At 35.5% G+C, this 18,256-nt stretch overlaps 2 protein-coding genes and 1 long non-coding RNA gene across 4 annotated transcripts; 1 reads left to right on the top strand and 2 right to left on the bottom strand.

Moving 5' to 3' along the window:
* Window positions 1–639: 639 nt before the first annotated feature.
* Window positions 640–6,488, bottom strand: LOC141432729 (uncharacterized). Of its 2 annotated transcripts, none has more exons than XM_074094469.1 (7): window positions 5,646–6,488; window positions 5,434–5,571; window positions 5,284–5,352; window positions 5,077–5,148; window positions 4,922–4,993; window positions 4,782–4,844; window positions 640–4,699 (listed from the first exon to the last, which is right to left on the bottom strand). In XM_074094469.1, coding segments are annotated over exons 1-7 (795 nt in total). In that variant the 5' UTR covers window positions 5,648–6,488; the 3' UTR covers window positions 640–4,320. The 2 variants fall into 2 exon arrangements, with proteins under 2 accessions (XP_073950570.1, XP_073950571.1); XM_074094470.1 differs by having other exon boundaries at window positions 5,642–6,488.
* LOC141432730 (uncharacterized) lies at window positions 6,275–8,060 on the top strand. Its single transcript, XR_012451858.1, has 2 exons — window positions 6,275–6,362; window positions 6,482–8,060. It is a non-coding gene; the product is annotated as an uncharacterized lncRNA (long non-coding RNA).
* Window positions 8,061–12,602: 4,542 nt separating this feature from the next.
* LOC141432992 (serine protease inhibitor 77Ba-like) lies at window positions 12,603–13,793 on the bottom strand. Its single transcript, XM_074094832.1, has one exon. The coding sequence runs from the start codon at window positions 13,791–13,793 to the stop codon at window positions 12,603–12,605; it is 1,191 nt and encodes a 396-aa protein (XP_073950933.1).
* Window positions 13,794–18,256: the final 4,463 nt, after the last annotated feature.

Genomic DNA, 18,256 nt, shown 5'->3' on the forward strand with positions numbered 1-18,256 from the left:
TGTGGAATATAAACCCCTAAGTAGCATTGTGAAGAAAGTATCATGAATTCAAATATTTACATAATTGATGTGCAGGGCTTCAAGGACAACGAGAATAATTTTATAATAAAGGAATTAGCCCTGGTTTCAGAAAATTTTACGCAAGTTTATTTAATAAAACCGCCGTTCCCGTATTCTAAGTTAACAGATAAAGAGCGACGGCAGGTGCGGTGGATAGAAAAAAACTATGGTATAACATGGAGTGAAGGAATAACTGATTACAGAGAATTCAAAAGACATGTGCAGCATTTCTTAAAAAATAAAACTATCCTAGTGAAAGGTTTAGAAAAAGTCAAATGGGTAAAAGAATTATGTTCCGATTGTGATGTTACTGAAATAGGAGAAATGGGGTGTCCAAAATTTGAAGAATTGTATAAAATGGTTGTTGATGACGGCAAACCAATTTTTAGTTGTATTAAACATTTAAAAAGGTGTGCTTTAAAAAATGTAATGTGTATTAGAAACTGGTACAGGAAATGTAACAAATGTAACAAATAGTTTAAATAAAATGATGTTATTGGTAATATAAATGTATTTTTATTTTACTATTCAATTCCCCAAATTTACGACTCAGGATAGTTATAGAAATAAAACAAAATATACACTAAAGGAAATTATGTTTATTAAAAAAACATACATTTATTTGTAATATTACACCTTACATCTAACTTAAACATTTAATTAGCCTTAAATTATTAAAACATAGATTTATGACCCCAGGACAAGGTAGAGATTTGATTCTTCAGTATAATGCGTTTGTCATCATTTGACGACAACGCTACTTTTTTCACAGATTGCGTAAAAATAACATGCTTCAACGATTTAAATACAATATTTGTTTTCCTTAGCCTTTCTTTATTTAATAGAACATTTTTATAATTATCAAAATCTAAATGACGCAAAACATGTTTTTTTGTGCCCTTAGCTTTTTTCAATTGCTTCTTTTCAGTTTTGATACAATACAATTTAGACCTGAGACCTACAAATTCGCTTATTATTTCACCACCAAGTTCGTCTTTAAATAAGCCTGGCACTTTTTTATGTTGACGAGTTATACCATATGCGTTACTGACAGAATAATTACTGGTATCAAAGTAAGGTTGAAAATTTAATTTAATATCTGCATATAAATCGTTTGTATTTATGGAATACAAAAAAGAGTCGGTATCAGTATAGCACAAACTTAAATTAGACCCGTAAAAAGGTTTCATATAAGAATAATGAAAATCATACATATGAGATTTTGATATTTCCAAAACAGTAAATCCGATATAAATTGGTCGGTCAAGTTTTATGGATTCTGGTTTCATTTGAATGGCAACAAAATTTGAAGTAAATATAGTTGAACTGTGATAATTAGGTCTGGCTATTAGACACTCGGCTCCGTACTTCTTTTTCGTTTTATTTTTATTATCATGCCATACATTAACCAACATAACATTTAACCTTTTCTCAGGGTCTTCCAATGTCTTTCCAAAAATAGCATTATTAAATAGTTTACACAAATTTTGTTCAAATACAGATGTCGCTTTTTGTCTTAATTGCGTGTTCAGATCTATGTACTGTTTTAAAAATTGACTTTGCTTAAATTTTATTACTCTATGAATTTTTTTAAGTACCAAACCATGTTTTAAACATGTTTTTAAATGTACGTAATGAATGACATACTCGTATTTATCATATAAATTTGGGATAAGTTTAGGTTGCTTAGAACCAGGAGGTATGAATTTTTGCGGGCAGAATGGAATGTCGTTATGTAAGTCATGCAAATATTCAGGGTACTCTAAATCCACTTCTAAAATATAACCATAATTTGAATTATCTGGTACTAACCGGATATCGAGATTTTTAATTTCATCCTGTTGCAATAATTTGAAATCAGCATAAGGTAAACTACCACACATGGCGTAACCGTATAAATTATTACAGTCTATATATAATAAAAAGTTGTTAGGAATGTTCGGATCATACTTAGGCATATATTTATTATTTGCACTTGCATATCGAGTGGAACATAAACATACACCCCCACGAATACCCTTCTGAATCATTCGAATTATTTCGAGGTCATTAATAAGCTGTAATTTAACTTCTGTTATAAGTAACATAGCATCGAAACTTAAACTTGGAGCGGTCAGATAAAATGCAGGATCTAGTCTATAGTTAACTTTAGAAGTTTGGCGAAATTTTTCGAATATGTCAGCTAATAAAAGTACATCAGATTTAAGATAAAGATCGGTGTATTCTCCTAAATCCTTTAGTTTGAATGATTTCCATACAAGTTTAGCGTGCTCGTAATCACAATCTGATATAATGTCATTGGTCAACGAGTTGTAAAAATAATGTTGCTGAGGTAAACATTGCTCTTCGTAACGAGTCCAACTATTCATATACTCATATGGATAGACACCCTTACGTTTCAGTAGGTCGAAATGCTCTTTTAACGAATAAAAATGGGAAAGGTGAACAAAATCTTTTTCGTTTAAAGTGCTTACAAGTTCTTCTAAACTAGCTCCTAAAAATTTGTAGGAATCCACGAAACGAACAGGCATAAATTCGTTTCTGTTATTGATAAAATACTTTGTAAACGATATATAATTTTCTTTATTTTTCGCAATAACTTTGATTTGACCTGGCATTTCCCCCAACTGACGTATAAACAAATGACTGTCGTATCCTGATAAGTTATGAAAAAATACGGGCACAAATACTGGTAAACGGTAGCGTATATTACAATAAGAATGGGCTGCCCCCCTGTAGCGTCCTGTTAAATGACAATGATCTCTTACGGAGTCACCGAGCAACAACTTGCGGCAAAGAAAACAATACTGAGCATTCAAAAAATCATTTTCTTCGTTCTCTGTAATATCCATTGGCTTCGGGTTTGAATAAATATTGTTTATAGTACATATATCCCGTTGCAGATATTCGAGAAATTTGGCTACACAGTCTTTTCCACGATATGAAACGAATTTGTTGAGAGAACTGTCGTATGAACTCACAACGTAGTACGCAAAAGCGGCTGGTACATGTTCCTGTAATTTAATAGTACTTTCTGAACTATTTTTTCCTTGCGTTTTCGGTACCAACAATGATTCGAAGTCTGCATATATCACGAAAGGCATGTCTTGCATACGTTCAAAATTTTTAAATTCTATTTGCTCATTCTGGTTGGGTAAAATTGTCTTTACACCACCACATACGTGAGCATTTAATTTTTTTTCATTGTTAAAAAATATCATACATTCTTCACAGAAAAACAAAGATCCGTGGTGTTTGGTAAATTGATTTTTAAGCAGCCGGCTTAGATTTTTAATAAGGCAATAATGAGTTTGTCGACCATTTTCTAACATTAATAAATTAATATGATATTGCTTGCGACATGCGGTTTTATACAGCGGACCAACGATTTCAGTTTTATTTTTTAGTGCATACACATTAACACTTATATGTTGGTTGTTTTTTTCAAATATTTTGATATCATTTAATCCCACAGGAAAAGTCATATTATCGATATTGAGAACGTCTTTGTAATGCGGATACGAAGATACCCGATGAACATTATTTTTAGCGGGAAATAAAGAAGCCATTACACACCACAAAAAGCAAAACGCATCATTATTTTGTATATTAATACACGCTCGTTTTAGTTTTATATTTTTAGGTAAATCTATGAATCCTGACGCTCTCAGTGGGTTGTATTTCGTAATGTTTACCTCTAGGTATAAATTTCGCATAAATGCCCAACCACTATCTCTGTCTTGAAATTCATCAATTTTTCGGCAAATAGTGAGTAAAAGATTTGAAAATAATTCATTGAAATCATAATTGGGATGTATAACTATATTTCGTGTCGCAAATGATTTTATATCGCAAGTATCGTTTTTAAGTAAAGAAAATTCTGCAAATAATTCAAAATTTACTTTGATACTACTGAAAACTGATTGCCTTGCATCCAAAATTTGATGAATGGGGGCGCGAATGTCGCGTATAAACTCGCCAGGGGGCTTACTGTCAAGGCCATGTTCGCGGGCGCGCACGCGGTATGACGCAATCTTACTACGAAAAGCGCTAGCAATTTTTTCGATCCCTTCGCCGTTATCTATCGAGTTATTATTTTTATGCGTTGTACTTCGTAAATGCGCAGAAAATGCTCGACTAGCAACAGATGTTTCGCAAACGGAACAAAATATCGATCTGCTACCCATTATTTTTATAAATGATCTATGCCTAAAAATAAAGACTATCGGCAAATATTACAAATAAAAGTATCAAGAATAATTATTTAAAATCACGATAGAACACTCCGTCTTTGATGAAATACTCCCTACATAATTTTAAGGTTTCATTTATATTTGAAACCACTGGCGAATTTGAGTCTATCTGAATTTTTAAATTTACAAGAGCTTTCTCCCACCTATCTTTCGGGTCAATAGATTTTATGTCAGCAACATTATATAATTTCAACTCTACAAAAAGGTCACCTGACAACTGGCTAGTTCTACGCACTTTTCCTCCAGGAACTTGCCGTATCAGCGTAGACTGAAGCACACTCTTTTGCTCGGCACAGAAGCTTTCGTCTTCACTGTCACTGCAAATTACCCAGCCCGAGGAGCCGTTGCTTGGGTCATCCTTGGACGCCTGCGTTAATTTTCTTGACCTGAAAACCATAAAACATGTATGTTTATAATATTGAAGAGAGTTTTGACTCAATGAAATATTTTGATAAATTATTTACTTACCTCGAACTTGGAACTTCGTCTTCAGGTTCATGCCGCGGGGTTTTAGATTTCGTTTTATTAGAACTGTAAGGAAAAAAAAATTAGTAAGGTACCAATATTAAAAAGGCTATGTCATTATTATACACTTTTGACAAAATTACCGTGGCTTAGGCGTATCGTCATCGGATTCAGAAACCGTTCTCTTTTTAGGTAGTACCTTCGGCTTCTTAGACCTAAAAATAAAAATAAAAACATTTAGTAACAACATTTAAAGGACATTTCATTTAATATGTTTGATAGTAAAAAAACTATTTACGGTGCTAAGAGAGCTTCGTCACCAGATTCAGAAAGCGCGATTTTCTTTTTTAAATTCTTGGGATTTTTAGACCTGAAAATACAAAAAATTATTATCTGTTATTATTTACTCAGTTTAAAATAAAGTAAATTAATACGATAGGTGCCTACATTGAAAATGTTATATTATTTTACACTCCTATCAAAAAAAAAAAACAAAAAAACTTACCGGGGCTTAGGCGTATCGTCCTCGGATTCAGAATGCTGTCTCTTTTTAGGTACCCTTGGCTTCATAGACCTATAAAAAGAAATAAATGTATTTAGTAAAACACATTTAAAAAAGACATGTAATTTAACAAGTCTAAAAACTATTACTTACCGTTCGTCACCGGATTCAGAAAGCGCGATATTCTGTTTCAATTTCTTCGGCCTTGAACTAGGAGCTGGGATCTCAAACTCCGTGTTTGACCTTGCTTTCTTACCAATTTTTTCATAAGCAGAGTACTCCGAATCAGACCTACAAAAATAACTACGATATTATTTAAATCACAGACTTGTGGTAATAATAAAAATGTATAAAAACTTACGAACATGATTTTAATGAAGTGTATCACTGTCGAAAGTAAGGAATATAATAAACGTTATACGTAAAAAGCCTGTTCTACGTAAACATCACAACTTTCAGTAGTTCTCAACCTGTAACTATTAATCGCGTATAGTTTCTAATAACAATAATGCTACAATATATACGAAAAAATTGGTTTTTAAAGGTTTAATACCACAGGTGCCGTTTTGCAAAATAAGCAAATGTGTAACAAACAAACGCATCGTATTGCACGTATCGTTTATAAAAGGAAGGCGCCTTCATCAAAGCTGCCGCTGCGGTGTGTCAATTATGCACCCACCAAATGCCTAATCACAAATAGAATACTAACTTACGTCTCGCTCAAACATATTAAATTACGTTTGAGCGGGAGTAGAAAACATGAGTTGTCGATGTCGTATGTATTAAATGCCTAGGTACGGAATAACCTTGTCCATGGAATGATATTAAGATTCACTACACTGAATGCGATGATTTGTATAGACAAACATTTTATTTTATTGAAAACATGTCATAACCTGCATACCATAATTCATGTTATAACTTGTATCGAGTGCATCAACGCGCTATCGCGCTAATTAATCGGGTTACATACCTACTTTACAAGTAAATGGATTTACAGTTAACCATTCCTACTGGAAACTTTTAGAAAAACACACGTCGTTCGTGAGCGCCAACGTTGACATTTATTTTTTAGTAAAATGGTAAGTAGACAGCTTTAGTAAAATGGTAACTTATGAAATAATTGAAAATGATTTATTTACTTTTATGAATCCAGATTAAGTTATAAATTAATTAATAATGTTTTATTTATTATTTACAGAGTAAATCCAGTTCGCAACCAATTAACATCGCAAAAAATGAGCTGACACCGCCGAGTTTTTATTCACAAGCTATAATTGAAGACCCGATATACTCTCAAGATTTCGACGCTTGTGTGGACGCTTACTTCAAAGACAGAGATGAATGTTTAAATCGAGTTCCGGATGTTGCTTTACCAAAGGCTTCGAAACGGCCGAAGGAAAATTCAAAGAAGACGGGCAATAGAAAAAATAAACCCTTCGGCAGCGCATTAAATTCCTTCATTATTAAAAAAATTAAGAAAGGCCGGCGAGTCATAAAAATAAGTATATCCAATCTTGAGGTGGACAACGAGTGTCAAGAGGTCGCAGTGCAGTATATTGTAGAAGATAACTTTGATGACATGTTAAATGCAACGGAAGTACTAGTTGATAAGATTGTAAAAAGATTAAGCAATGTTAACTATTAGATTTTTAAGTACCTAATATTTAAGTAAGTTTAAGTAGTGTTTAGAAATATTTCAAAATTATGTAAATAAAAACCATAAAATTACTATGAAAATAAACAATATTTCGAAATAATGCGTATTTGACTCATTTAATTAGTTAATAAGTTGATTACGTACAAATAAAAAAATGCTTGCAAAATCGTCCACTAAATGAAATCAGTACCACATTTATTTGAATTTTGCATGTTGGAACTTGATGTCTTATTACTCTTTCTATCAATATAAACTTGATTTACTTATTTAATAAACTTAAACTAAAACCATTGGAAAGTGACGGGTGAACTTATTTAATTGTTATTTCGTGTATTATTAACATTAAAATCTGTGATGTTGTGATGGTCTATTAGTACTTTATCTATGCATTATTCGCAATTGGTTTTAGGTTTAAACAATACATCATTGACACAGGTATACCGACGTAAAGCATCATGTTTCACTTTCATGAGCCTCATACTGGTGCAATCCTAAATGTAATAAGTGAACTGTACACGGATCTTACTTTAAACTTAATTGTGATCAACTTTAAAAATAAAATTTAATTGCATTATTTTTATGAGTAATGTTAACTAAAACACCTCTGCATAACATAATGGTAAATGTGCACGTCACATTTACGTCACATCAATTAACCAATCAGAATACCAAGCCTACATCGCGCTTACAGAGTTTTTACATTCGTTCATATAAATAAAAGTTCAATACTATGGTTTGCTGGGAAGTTGCGACCGGACGACCCCAACACGTAAACCATGCTATCTGGATTGGCCACCCGGAAAGCGTGTAGTGTTGACTTTGAACTGTGAATCTTGGGGTGTTCTGTATCTAGGCGGTCGATAGGTACAGCCACCCATCCATGGGTAATGGACCCGAAGCATGTAAAATGTAGCCTTCTGCCGGGAATCAGCTTCCTGGGGGTTGCGACCATGTCTAGCGAGCTTGATCAACTTGCCGGATGTGTTGTGCGGTAAACACCATAGTTAACCCAAGTCCTCGGACAGGGAGCGCTATGAGGGTGGCAGGCGGGATTTCCCTGTGACCCTTGCATGCAAACCAAGAGTTGGCCGCCTTGGGATGCGTGTTGTGTTAAGTTTTTGTGGTTTTAAACCATGAATTTTGCGACTTGAATCCGGTTTCAATCATACAATTGAGCCTCACAACAATAAGTACCAAAGCGAATGAAGCGATTTGAAATCGCGGAGCTGCATGTTATAATTAATGTTGCGAAAATTTAAAGACACAAAAACTTCAACGAAACTCGATTGAGACTATCAGTCAAACACGGTTTGAGAATTATAGAACAGTTCCAAAGTTTAAAAACGATTGTTAGATACGACACTAGTAATGAGCATTTAAAAATCGATCCCTAGATACGATTGGGCTTTTCAGAACAGAAATGCAATATCCCTAGATGCGATTGGGCTTTTCAGAACAGAAATGCATCCCTAGATACGATTGGGCTTTTCAGAACAGAAATGCATCCTTAGATACGATTGGGCTTTTCAGAACAGAAATGCATCCCTAGATACGATTGGGCTTTTCAGAACAGAAATGCATCCCTAGATACGATTGGGCTTTTCAGAACAGAAATGCATCCCTAGATACGATTGGGCTTTTCAGAACAGAAATGCATCCTTAGATACGATTGGGCTTTTCAGAACAGAAATGCATCCCTAGATACGATTGGGCTTTTCAGAACAGAAATGCATCCCTAGATACGATTGGGCTTTTCAGAACAAAATCTGTTCTGAAAAGCCCAATAATACACTACTAACTTCAAATATCATTTCTTCTTATAACTTAGAATAATATATTGAGGCCTAAGATCAGACTTGGCTAGTTCTCATATACGTTATTTTTGGATGTAATATCTAAATAACCGTTTGAGGTATGTTTATGAAATTTGGGGCACACATGTATCTCGCAAGTCACAATAAATGCGCCAAATTTAACAAGATTATTATGAAATCGTTTTTGAGTTATGAGGTGGTCAAAAGTGGCTTCAAATGGTTCGGGTAAAATTACACACGGTGCTGCTCGCCAGTTCTGTTAGCTTGAACTTGGCTTGACACACTACCGCGTGTCTAGATACCAATCTGCAGTTAAATGAACGTAAGGTTAGTTTGGTCTTGAAATGTTATAAAGGTTGATGACCTCATATTCATATTTATTGGAACTATTGACCGCTCCTAGCCAATGCTGACTCTTAAACGACTTCATATAAACCGATCAAGCAGTCAGACTCATTAACGGTTGATTCCTCGCGTGTAGTCACACACCAGGGGGGCTAAAATATAAAATTCGAAAATTGAAGTTCGCATCGTACCGTCCCTCTCACTCTCGTATTAAAAAAAAAGCGTCAGTAGGACGGCAAGATACCAAGTCCGAATTTCGCAGTTCGTAATGTAGTGCCAGTTGCCCTCGATCTCGCGATGTCATCATTCCACCTAGTGGGAGGCTGCCAACGTATCATCTTCCGGTTCGTGGTCGCCACTCGAGGACCTTTCTCCCCATTCGCTTATCTGTCCTTCAAGCGATGGATGGTGAGTCCCCACCCCACGAATCAATGCAAAATGACTCCATTTTGCATAATTTTTTTGGTGTCCTTTTATTTCACCTAAAAAACTTTTTACTAATATTTCGTTTCACACACAACTATTCAGTATTTATTTCAAGGACATTGTGTACTCGTAGAACGTACAGGTTAGGTTAGTTTCATAAAAATCCTGAAACATAAACAGTTTCAGGATAAAATGCATTCGCCCAAATGAATTTGGTGGTTTAGTTGATGAATAACTGGATATCAATTTGTAAAGAACCTCGGCGCGCGAGTCCGGCTGCACTAGGCCTTGTGTTCTAATTAGCTTAAATGAATATGTTTGTATGTGTACCCTTCGCCAACCCATGACCTAAATGTGACAGCTGTGGTAAACAAGGTATGGCGGTTACGGTACGTATTATTCTAACGTAAAGGGATTTACTGTCATTCTTATTTTCTTAGTCTTTTTTATTTGTAAGTAATTAGTTTTGTATTTTGGTTTTATTGCTTTTTTGTTTGTTATTTTTTTAGGAAATTTTGTCGCCTCCCTGAAGTCGCCAAGCGGTCACAGCGGAAGACCAGCGTTGGCCTACCCGGCCAACACTATGCTGAGCTGGGACCGCTTCGCGAGTTCGCATATTGTTGTTTTTTCTTTCTTTAATGTATTTTTATTATGTTTTGTGCGAATAGCGAATAAATATTTCTATTTCTATTTCTATTCGGTGCAAATGGAAAATCGTCCACTTGATCGACCATTCTCAATTGGATCGAAGTGCATTTTGACACGTTTCTGACACTCGCGATCACAATCAAATGATAGTTTTCGCATAAAAAAACTGTTATTGGATTGTGAAACGTTGGACAACGCGCACCACTACATGTGGGTCAAAATTCTTTTCGTTGCATAGTTTCTGACCACTGTCACGATATTATTTGTCTTCTGACTAAGAAAAAAAAATATGTGGAGCCAATGTTTGTTTTTTTTTTCGGGTTAACTAATATATCTAGAGAAAAATAAAAATGCACTAGGTTCCATGAAAAAAAACTCCGTGCATTTTTTCGGGAACAAGCAAGACAATGAAAAGATATACAAATACAACATCATTTACTTAATCAAATCACTATTTCGTTTTAAAGATCATTTTGTTGCGACGCCGACATTTTTCACGCGCGTCAGCTGGACGGCATTGCATGTAGCAGCGCCACCATGGCCAAGAAAGAAACTATTTATGATGTCGGATAGAGCTAGGAATATCGACGAATGCGTTTGCTCTAATCGATCTGCCGTATTATTTCTCAGGCATATCGTGATATGCCTGCCAAGTTTAGGCATATCATGAAATGCCGTTCACGATATGCCTAGGACTTCGTGATCTGGCGGATTTAAGATCGGCCGCCGACATATAAATACCACCGCGACGCATTAAGTCGAATCATATCATATTGTTTAGAACATTTATACTAGGTATAAATTACTGAAATACAGACACTTGAGTGAAATTACCTGGCACTTGAGGTATCCCATCTAAGGCCTCTAGTTGGCAACGCATCTGCAATCCCCCTGATGTTGCAGGTGTATATGGCGGTGGTGATCTCTACCATCAGGAGACCACTCGCTCGTTTGCTACCAATGGGGAAAAAAATCTCATCATTATAAAGTACTAGCTTATGCCCGCGACTACGTCTGCGCGGATCTAGGTTTCGTGCGGTGGTGCTCTACTCGGAATAAAAGGTATCCTATGTTGATCTTGGTTCAACTACTATGTACAATTTCATCTCGGTTCAGTGTTTCGACGTGAAAGGGTAACAGACAGACAGAACAGACAGACAGAGTTCTTTCGCATTTATAATATTAGTATAGTAGATTCGCAAACGGGCAGTTGTTGCAATCTCTAAGTAATATATACTCCGCCATAAATCACTTTTGATTTTGTATTTATTGTAAAAAAAGTTAACAAAAATGAAAAATCACATTTAAAACAATAATAATACTATTAAATGAAAAATTTAATTAATAAAAAAAATAGCGACACGTAGTCGAAGTTCGAACGCGTATTGTCTTTGATTATAGGTTAAAGAAAATCTTTTAAAAAAATCTCACAAAGACTTTATAACATTTCTGAAGTTAATTAAAGTTATAATTATTTGCGCACCAGAAAAAAGCTAATGAGTAGTATTTTTATTTCCAAAGAAAATTAATGTTTGTGTCAATAAATGTTATAAGTAACTTTATAAAGCCGCTGTCCCATATTAACGAAACAAAAGAATGGTCACTTTTATCATGCTACCTACCTAAATTAAGCCTTATCATATTTCTTATCCTATTTGTCGTAATGGCGAAAAATACTTCAGATGACAGTTCATAGTTAGTTTGTTGATATTTTGACTTTGACTTTGACTTTGACAATAGGTATAAATACAATTCACATGTACAGTCAAGTGCAAAAATAAGTATCTATTCGAACCACTCAAAAATATGTTACTACGGCCTAAGTATAAGAAAAGAAGAAGAATAAGTGTCTGTGGTACTTACTTTTGAAACTTTGAATTAGTTCATATTTTTACATTTGACTGCTTAGTAGCAGCGTCTTGTTTATTTCACTGTTTGACGGGAGTTTCCATCAAATATTTACTATAGCATCTATATATATATATATACATGTATACATTGGACCTATACACATAATTATATCAATTTTTTACATTGATAAGTAAATGCAAAATATTATTATAATAATAATATTATTTTTTCTTCTTTTCGTGTTTGTTTTTTTTTTTTACTTTTATTCGACTCCATGTCGTACTTTGATCTTAATAAACCATAAATACTCGTACGAGTACCAGGGGACTACAAGAAAGATTCTAAATCAAACCATGGCACTTTTTTACCGAACACAAAATCCAACCATCAAAATTTACGTCTATCAATATCACGCCTAATAATAAAGTAAGTACGTAACTTAAATAATATTTGACTGTCAAACAACACACAATTCTTAACCTGTGACCTTCACAGCAGCCACCGGAAAACAGTCTCTGCGTCAACCGAACAACTACTTTGAATCGTATCCGTACAACTTTATGTACATTTTTCACTGCTTAATAGACAGACGGCCATAAATAAATTCCAGCGAAGAGAGGTATTTCTGTCGACTTTTGTACAAGCATGAAACCGAAAGGACGATTGGCCACAAAATCTATTGAAACCTCATTAGATATGGTTGGTTCCGCAACAGCGTTCACCCCTTCTTCTGTCACTCTTATACGCGCTTTCTGTCTCATAATAGACACGTTTATAGAATATTCACTTATACCCTTTAGATCAGCTTGATTGGGATCAAAGATCCTCGTTACACCCATGTCACTTAACAGTTCCGGCAAATTTATAACATCAGTCATTATTTCGAACCTCGGCACTCTCACATTGACTAAAGGTGCATCGCCACTCTTTTTGAACATGTTGAAAATATTCGCCAGTCTTATACGTTTAAAGTCGTAAAACAAATCAATGATTCTTCCTTCGGTCGGTAAAAATATGAGCATAGAATGGTTTTCATCAATACACGGCAGTTCTAGAATTTCAGCATTTATCTTGTCTATTTTCACATAGTTGAAGTGTTCTGTCTGTGTCATCATATTTACTTCTCCGATGGGTGTTGTACCGTGGTAAAAAATTTCGTTTTTGGTATGAGCAGAGATGAATGGTTTGAGCCACGCATTGGTAAAACTGATTGCATCACTCATAAGAAGCAATGTCTGGTTGAAGTCATCAGGATCAACAGCATTCAGAATGTCACCTTCAGTCGCATTTGATAAGATTTCGTTAACTTTGTCTGATGAAGCATCCGCAGCATCAAAGTCTAAAGACTCCACTTTGACCGTCTTTAAGAGCTCCAATCTCTTCTTAAAGGGCTTCTTGACTCTTAGCAGTCTGTCTACTATCACCAAGCTTTTACTTCTGATCTTCGTTTGATTGTTCTCTCTGTTCAGGATCACTCTCAAGATTCTTCTCATGCATCGCTTCCAATATCTTCCTGTAACGTTTCGTAGTTCATTTAACGTTAGTCTTTCTGCACCTTCCGCTATATTAACCAACTGCAGCCAAGAATATACTGGAGAAAACACAAAATGTCCTCCAGTTTCTTGTGTTACACGATCTAGGATCTTAACGGAGAATTCGTAAAGAGGACGCTTGAGGTAGGTCGTAACGGCATACTTGTTACACACTTTGCTCTCGGCGGTAAAATAACACGAGCTTGTTAATACAATGATGAGGATGTGAGGTCGCATCTTGCGTAGCGCGCGCACTATGTCCTCCTGTTGACTGAGGCGGCATAGCCTTCTATTGAGTTTATATCGTGCTGGAATGTGATAAGGAATTTTTAAATTTTATTGCCGCCCGTACTTTACGCACTATCTGGGTTTACGCAGCGTGAAAAATTTGCGTTTGTTTACATAGTGTCAACGTTCTGAGATAATGGTCCCTTGAATTTATTAGCGTTTGTTACGTGATGTTGGAGATAAGACTAAGTACTGCCGGTACTGGATGTTTTATTTTGTAACTGGTCTGGTAGCAAACTGGCTTGACCGGCGGCATTGATGGGCCAATCAACTTTTATACGGACACTACTCTGTCCGCGACATTTTTCAAACAATTGCAGATTTTGTAAGTAAATATGTTTTTTCTGTAATTTAATAGATGGTGAACATGAATACATGCCATCCTACGTAAGTTCAACCTATTAAACCGTGAAATTTCTTGTTGGAAGTACGATTTTTTGGTAACGCCAGAGATAATTTTGGTAACGCAGGAGACGCCCAAAGTGTCGGTAAAATACTTGATTGGCCCTGATACAAATTTTTTGCTTGTCTCAAGTAATATTTATGAAGTTGAATTAACTTTAAGCTATCTTTAAGCGGTAACATGTAATTTTATTTTTATTCATTCTGCTTTTAAAAACTAGGTGTTTACTTGTACTATTAAACAAGCTGTTTTGAAATTAACCCAAAATATTTCAGCGGAGATTTGGGCACGCTCAACTAAGCACAGGTTTTTCAGCTGAATTTTTAATTCAAAATATACTTTACCACGTCTTTAACGCAGTACACTATAATCGATCAAAATATGGAAACAATAATAAAAAATCATAAAAAAGTTGACAGTGAGTCAAAAAAACCAAAAATTATTTTACTAAAATTGCTATTTTAAATATTGTTATCCTTATTGAAATATTTCAATCAATTATCATGTATATCATCATTATCCTGATGATCAATATTATGTTAAACATGACATAATACCTATACATAATATTGACATATTTTTAATAGATTATAAAACTTTTTGCATGCTATTTTATTATAGATAGCCAAGTGTGTGAACATTTTATTGCTTTGAACTAAAGATCATTGTAACCAATAAGATTGTTGTGTCTTGTGTAGTATTGCCTATTGCTGTGTATTTCTTTCTTCTTTTCTTTCTTTCAATACGTAACGACAATAAATAAAATTATTACTATTATAAAAAATATTATAACATAAACGCTTGCTCAGATATTCGGGTTTAATTTCAAAACACCTTGACCTCTTTGCCACGTTTAAAAAATGGTACATTAGATACTGGCTTTGTAGCATTGACATTGAAAGCAATGGAACTCTATATTCTATAGTTTAGGTTACGTACGAACTGTGATGTAAACGGTGGCATAAATTTAGAACATTCGAACAATGTCTCTAAACAAATACCGATACATCGGTATTGGCGGAATCGTCGTTAAAGTTACAAGGCATACATTAAAATTTTAACGTAATAACTATTTTTAGCCTTTTTTTTTTTGTTCGTACCTTCACCTTTATCTATTTAGTTTAACAAATGCTAATATTGAATGCTTTGTCTACAGTTTTAATTATTTAACTGGTATTTTGTGAAAAAAAAAAAAAAAAAACTTGAAGCCATGGGTCCTTGGGGTCTGAGTGCTTCTAATATTTTTAAATTACTGTCGTCCAAATTAATTGCGCTTTCGGGTGACCAGAGGGCTGGCTTTTTCTTAGCACAAAGATTAACCATTGCCATACAGCGTGGTAATGCTGCCAGCCTTTGGGCACCTTACCACCTGGCAGTGATTTTGGACAACTTTTTTATTTATAAGTTTAGTTATTTTAGTTTTAGTTCTTTCCTAACTTCTTTCCTCGCACGACGAAGATTTGGAGTCAGCTTACAGCGGCAACATTCCCGGAGCGTTACAACTTAGGGATCTTTAAAAAACGAGCCTATCAATTCCTTAAGGGTCGGCAACGCACCTGTGATTCCTCTCGTGTTGCGGGTGTGCATGGGCGACGGTGATCGCTCTCCATCAGGTGACCCGTCTGCTCGTTTGCCCCCTCGTTTTATAAAAAAAACAAAAAACATTATTACCTTTATTGTGTTATGTTTTATTAATAAATATCTAAAATAAACATTGTTTTTTTCAGACCAATGCCAATTGCATTAATGTCTTGCGGGATAGCGATAACCGAATTCTTTGAAGCATGGAGTCGCAGGAAGCGGCTGGTTATTTATGAGGCACCAATTAGGAGCACATTAGCAATAATATTTTAATTACTATTTTTCAACTTATTTTTGCATCATCGGCGGAGCATTTGCAGGTGGTAGGACCTTGTGCAAGGTCCGCCCGGATTGCTACCACCATCTTGCTCGCTAATCCTGCCGTGAAGCAGCAGTGCTTACACTGTTGTGTTTCGGCGTGGAGAGACAGACAGCCGGTGAAATTACTGGCACTTGAGGTATCCCATCTTAGGCCTGTAGGTTGGCAACGCATCTGCAATCCCCCTGGTGTTGCAGGTGTCTATGGGCGATGGTGATCTCTTATCATCAGGAGACCCACTTGCTCGTTTGCCATCCAGTTGAATAAAAAAAAAATGCATTCTTATAAAAAGTCTCGTTGCTTGCATTGAGAATCTACCACAAGAAGAAAATAAACGTTTTTTATCAAATAAATAATATTAGCAATACTGCCCATAGTACAATCACATGGAGCGTTTGAATATAGATGGTGACCTAACGTCATTCATTCCGAAAAAGTTCCATAGTGGATCAAGATTCCATTGCTTCGATTACATTAACGTCAGTGAATCCAACTGGAAAATGACAATCGGACTTGGTCCGCTTTGGATCATTTATTACTCGCTCCATCAAACATAAGGTGTGGTTTGAGTTCAATCCGAATGAACCATATGAGAGAGCTGTGTTCGGTGTTTCTTTCACACGGGTGCAACTTTGAAAAAAAACATGAAGGAAAAGAAAGTCTTATCCAGATGGCCCTTTTCTTCGCACACGCAATGAAGGTAATCAGGGCAATACAATGATCTAGTTTGTTTGCTAGCTTTTAAATTTGTACGGAACCTTCAGTTCTCATCCGACTCGCCCTTGGCTAGGTTTTTGTAAGAACGTTCGGTATGCTAAGTATAATATTGATTGTTCGTCTATACCTACAGACTAAATTCTAAATGTAACAGACAATAATGATTAATGTAGTACGCGATACGCGACCTGCGCCAACATTTACGACTATTTTTGATTTATGCGCCAGCGCAGCGATGGCTCCGTTTACACCAGAGATGTGCGAGGATGTGTTGAGAGGAATGTGTATTTATATACGTCCCACTGCTGGGCACAGGCCTCCTCTCAGAAAAAGAGGGCCCGGGCCATAATTCCCACGCGGGCCCAGTGCGGATTGGGAACTTCACACGCACCATTGAATTGCTCCGCTGGTTAGTGCAGGTTTCCTCACGGTGTTTTCCTTCACCGCAAAGCTCGTGGTAAATTTCAAATGTAATTCCGCACATGAATTTCGAAAAACTCAGAGGTGCGAGCCGGGGTTTGAACCCACGGCCCTCTGCTTGAGGAACGCTTAATTCAAGGTGTCCCCATATCAATAAACGCGGACAAAAGCACAAGCTGTTTCAGACACAAAAAATATGTCGGAGTTCTAAGAAAATAACCGATACCGGCCATTTGAGTTGCCTCTGACCTGTATCTACTACGACTTTTGCCAACATTCCGATTGCCGTTTTAACTTTTTTTAAAGTTTGAGACTACAATAACAAATCAATAATAATAATCGTTCAAAGGTTAACTGGAAGAGATCCCTTTAAGGGATAAGTTCGCCTTTGTACATCTTATTATCCTGTGTTATGTTATTTTCATGTGTTTTATGTACAATAAAGAGTTTTACAATACAATACAATAATGGAATTTGAGACATTACTGTCGAGCTAGCAAGCCAACAATCTTTTTTAAACTAATTTTCGCTGACCATAAACTATACACTTCACCTTCTGATGTTTAAAATAATAATTCAACTTTTACGGTCATTTTTGAGAAAGGATTATTACTTATTGCCAAAAAGAATGTGTAGTGGAAACAGCTCGGCGGAGCGACTAAGACTTGTGTGCAGACCATTAATTTTAATGTATTTTAACTAAAACGCCTGCTTTTTGCGCCTATTTTTAACCACAGTGCGTAGGTACGCGACGGCAATCGAAACGCTAAACTGTCTGGCATTTTTTTGTAAACAAAAAAATGTGTATATAATTTGTATTGAGTACGTACAAAATATCTTTCGAATTCTCAGTTGCGTTCAATTTTGCCAGTGAATTTAGAAACTGTAAGTTAATGACGTAGAGTATTTATTGGAATGGCGCTGCTGACTTTGATATGAGCATGCGAAAAAACTTTTTCACACATTGGCAGG

This window comes from Choristoneura fumiferana, chromosome 11 (genome assembly GCF_025370935.1).
Source record: "Choristoneura fumiferana chromosome 11, NRCan_CFum_1, whole genome shotgun sequence".
NCBI lineage: Eukaryota > Metazoa > Arthropoda > Insecta > Lepidoptera > Tortricidae > Choristoneura > Choristoneura fumiferana.

Bases quoted from the DNA above. Each gene is read 5' to 3' on its own strand.
- LOC141432729 (XM_074094469.1), bottom strand. The intron at 5,353-5,433 runs GTAAGTAATAGT...TTCTTTTTATAG, and splicing joins TCTGAATCCGGTGACGAACG to GTCTATGAAGCCAAGGGTAC. The intron at 4,700-4,781 runs GTAAGTAAATAA...TATGGTTTTCAG, and splicing joins GACGAAGTTCCAAGTTCGAG to GTCAAGAAAATTAACGCAGG.
- LOC141432992 (XM_074094832.1), bottom strand. From the start codon at position 13,793: ATGCGACCTCACATCCTCATCATTGTATTAACAAGCTCGTGTTATTTT.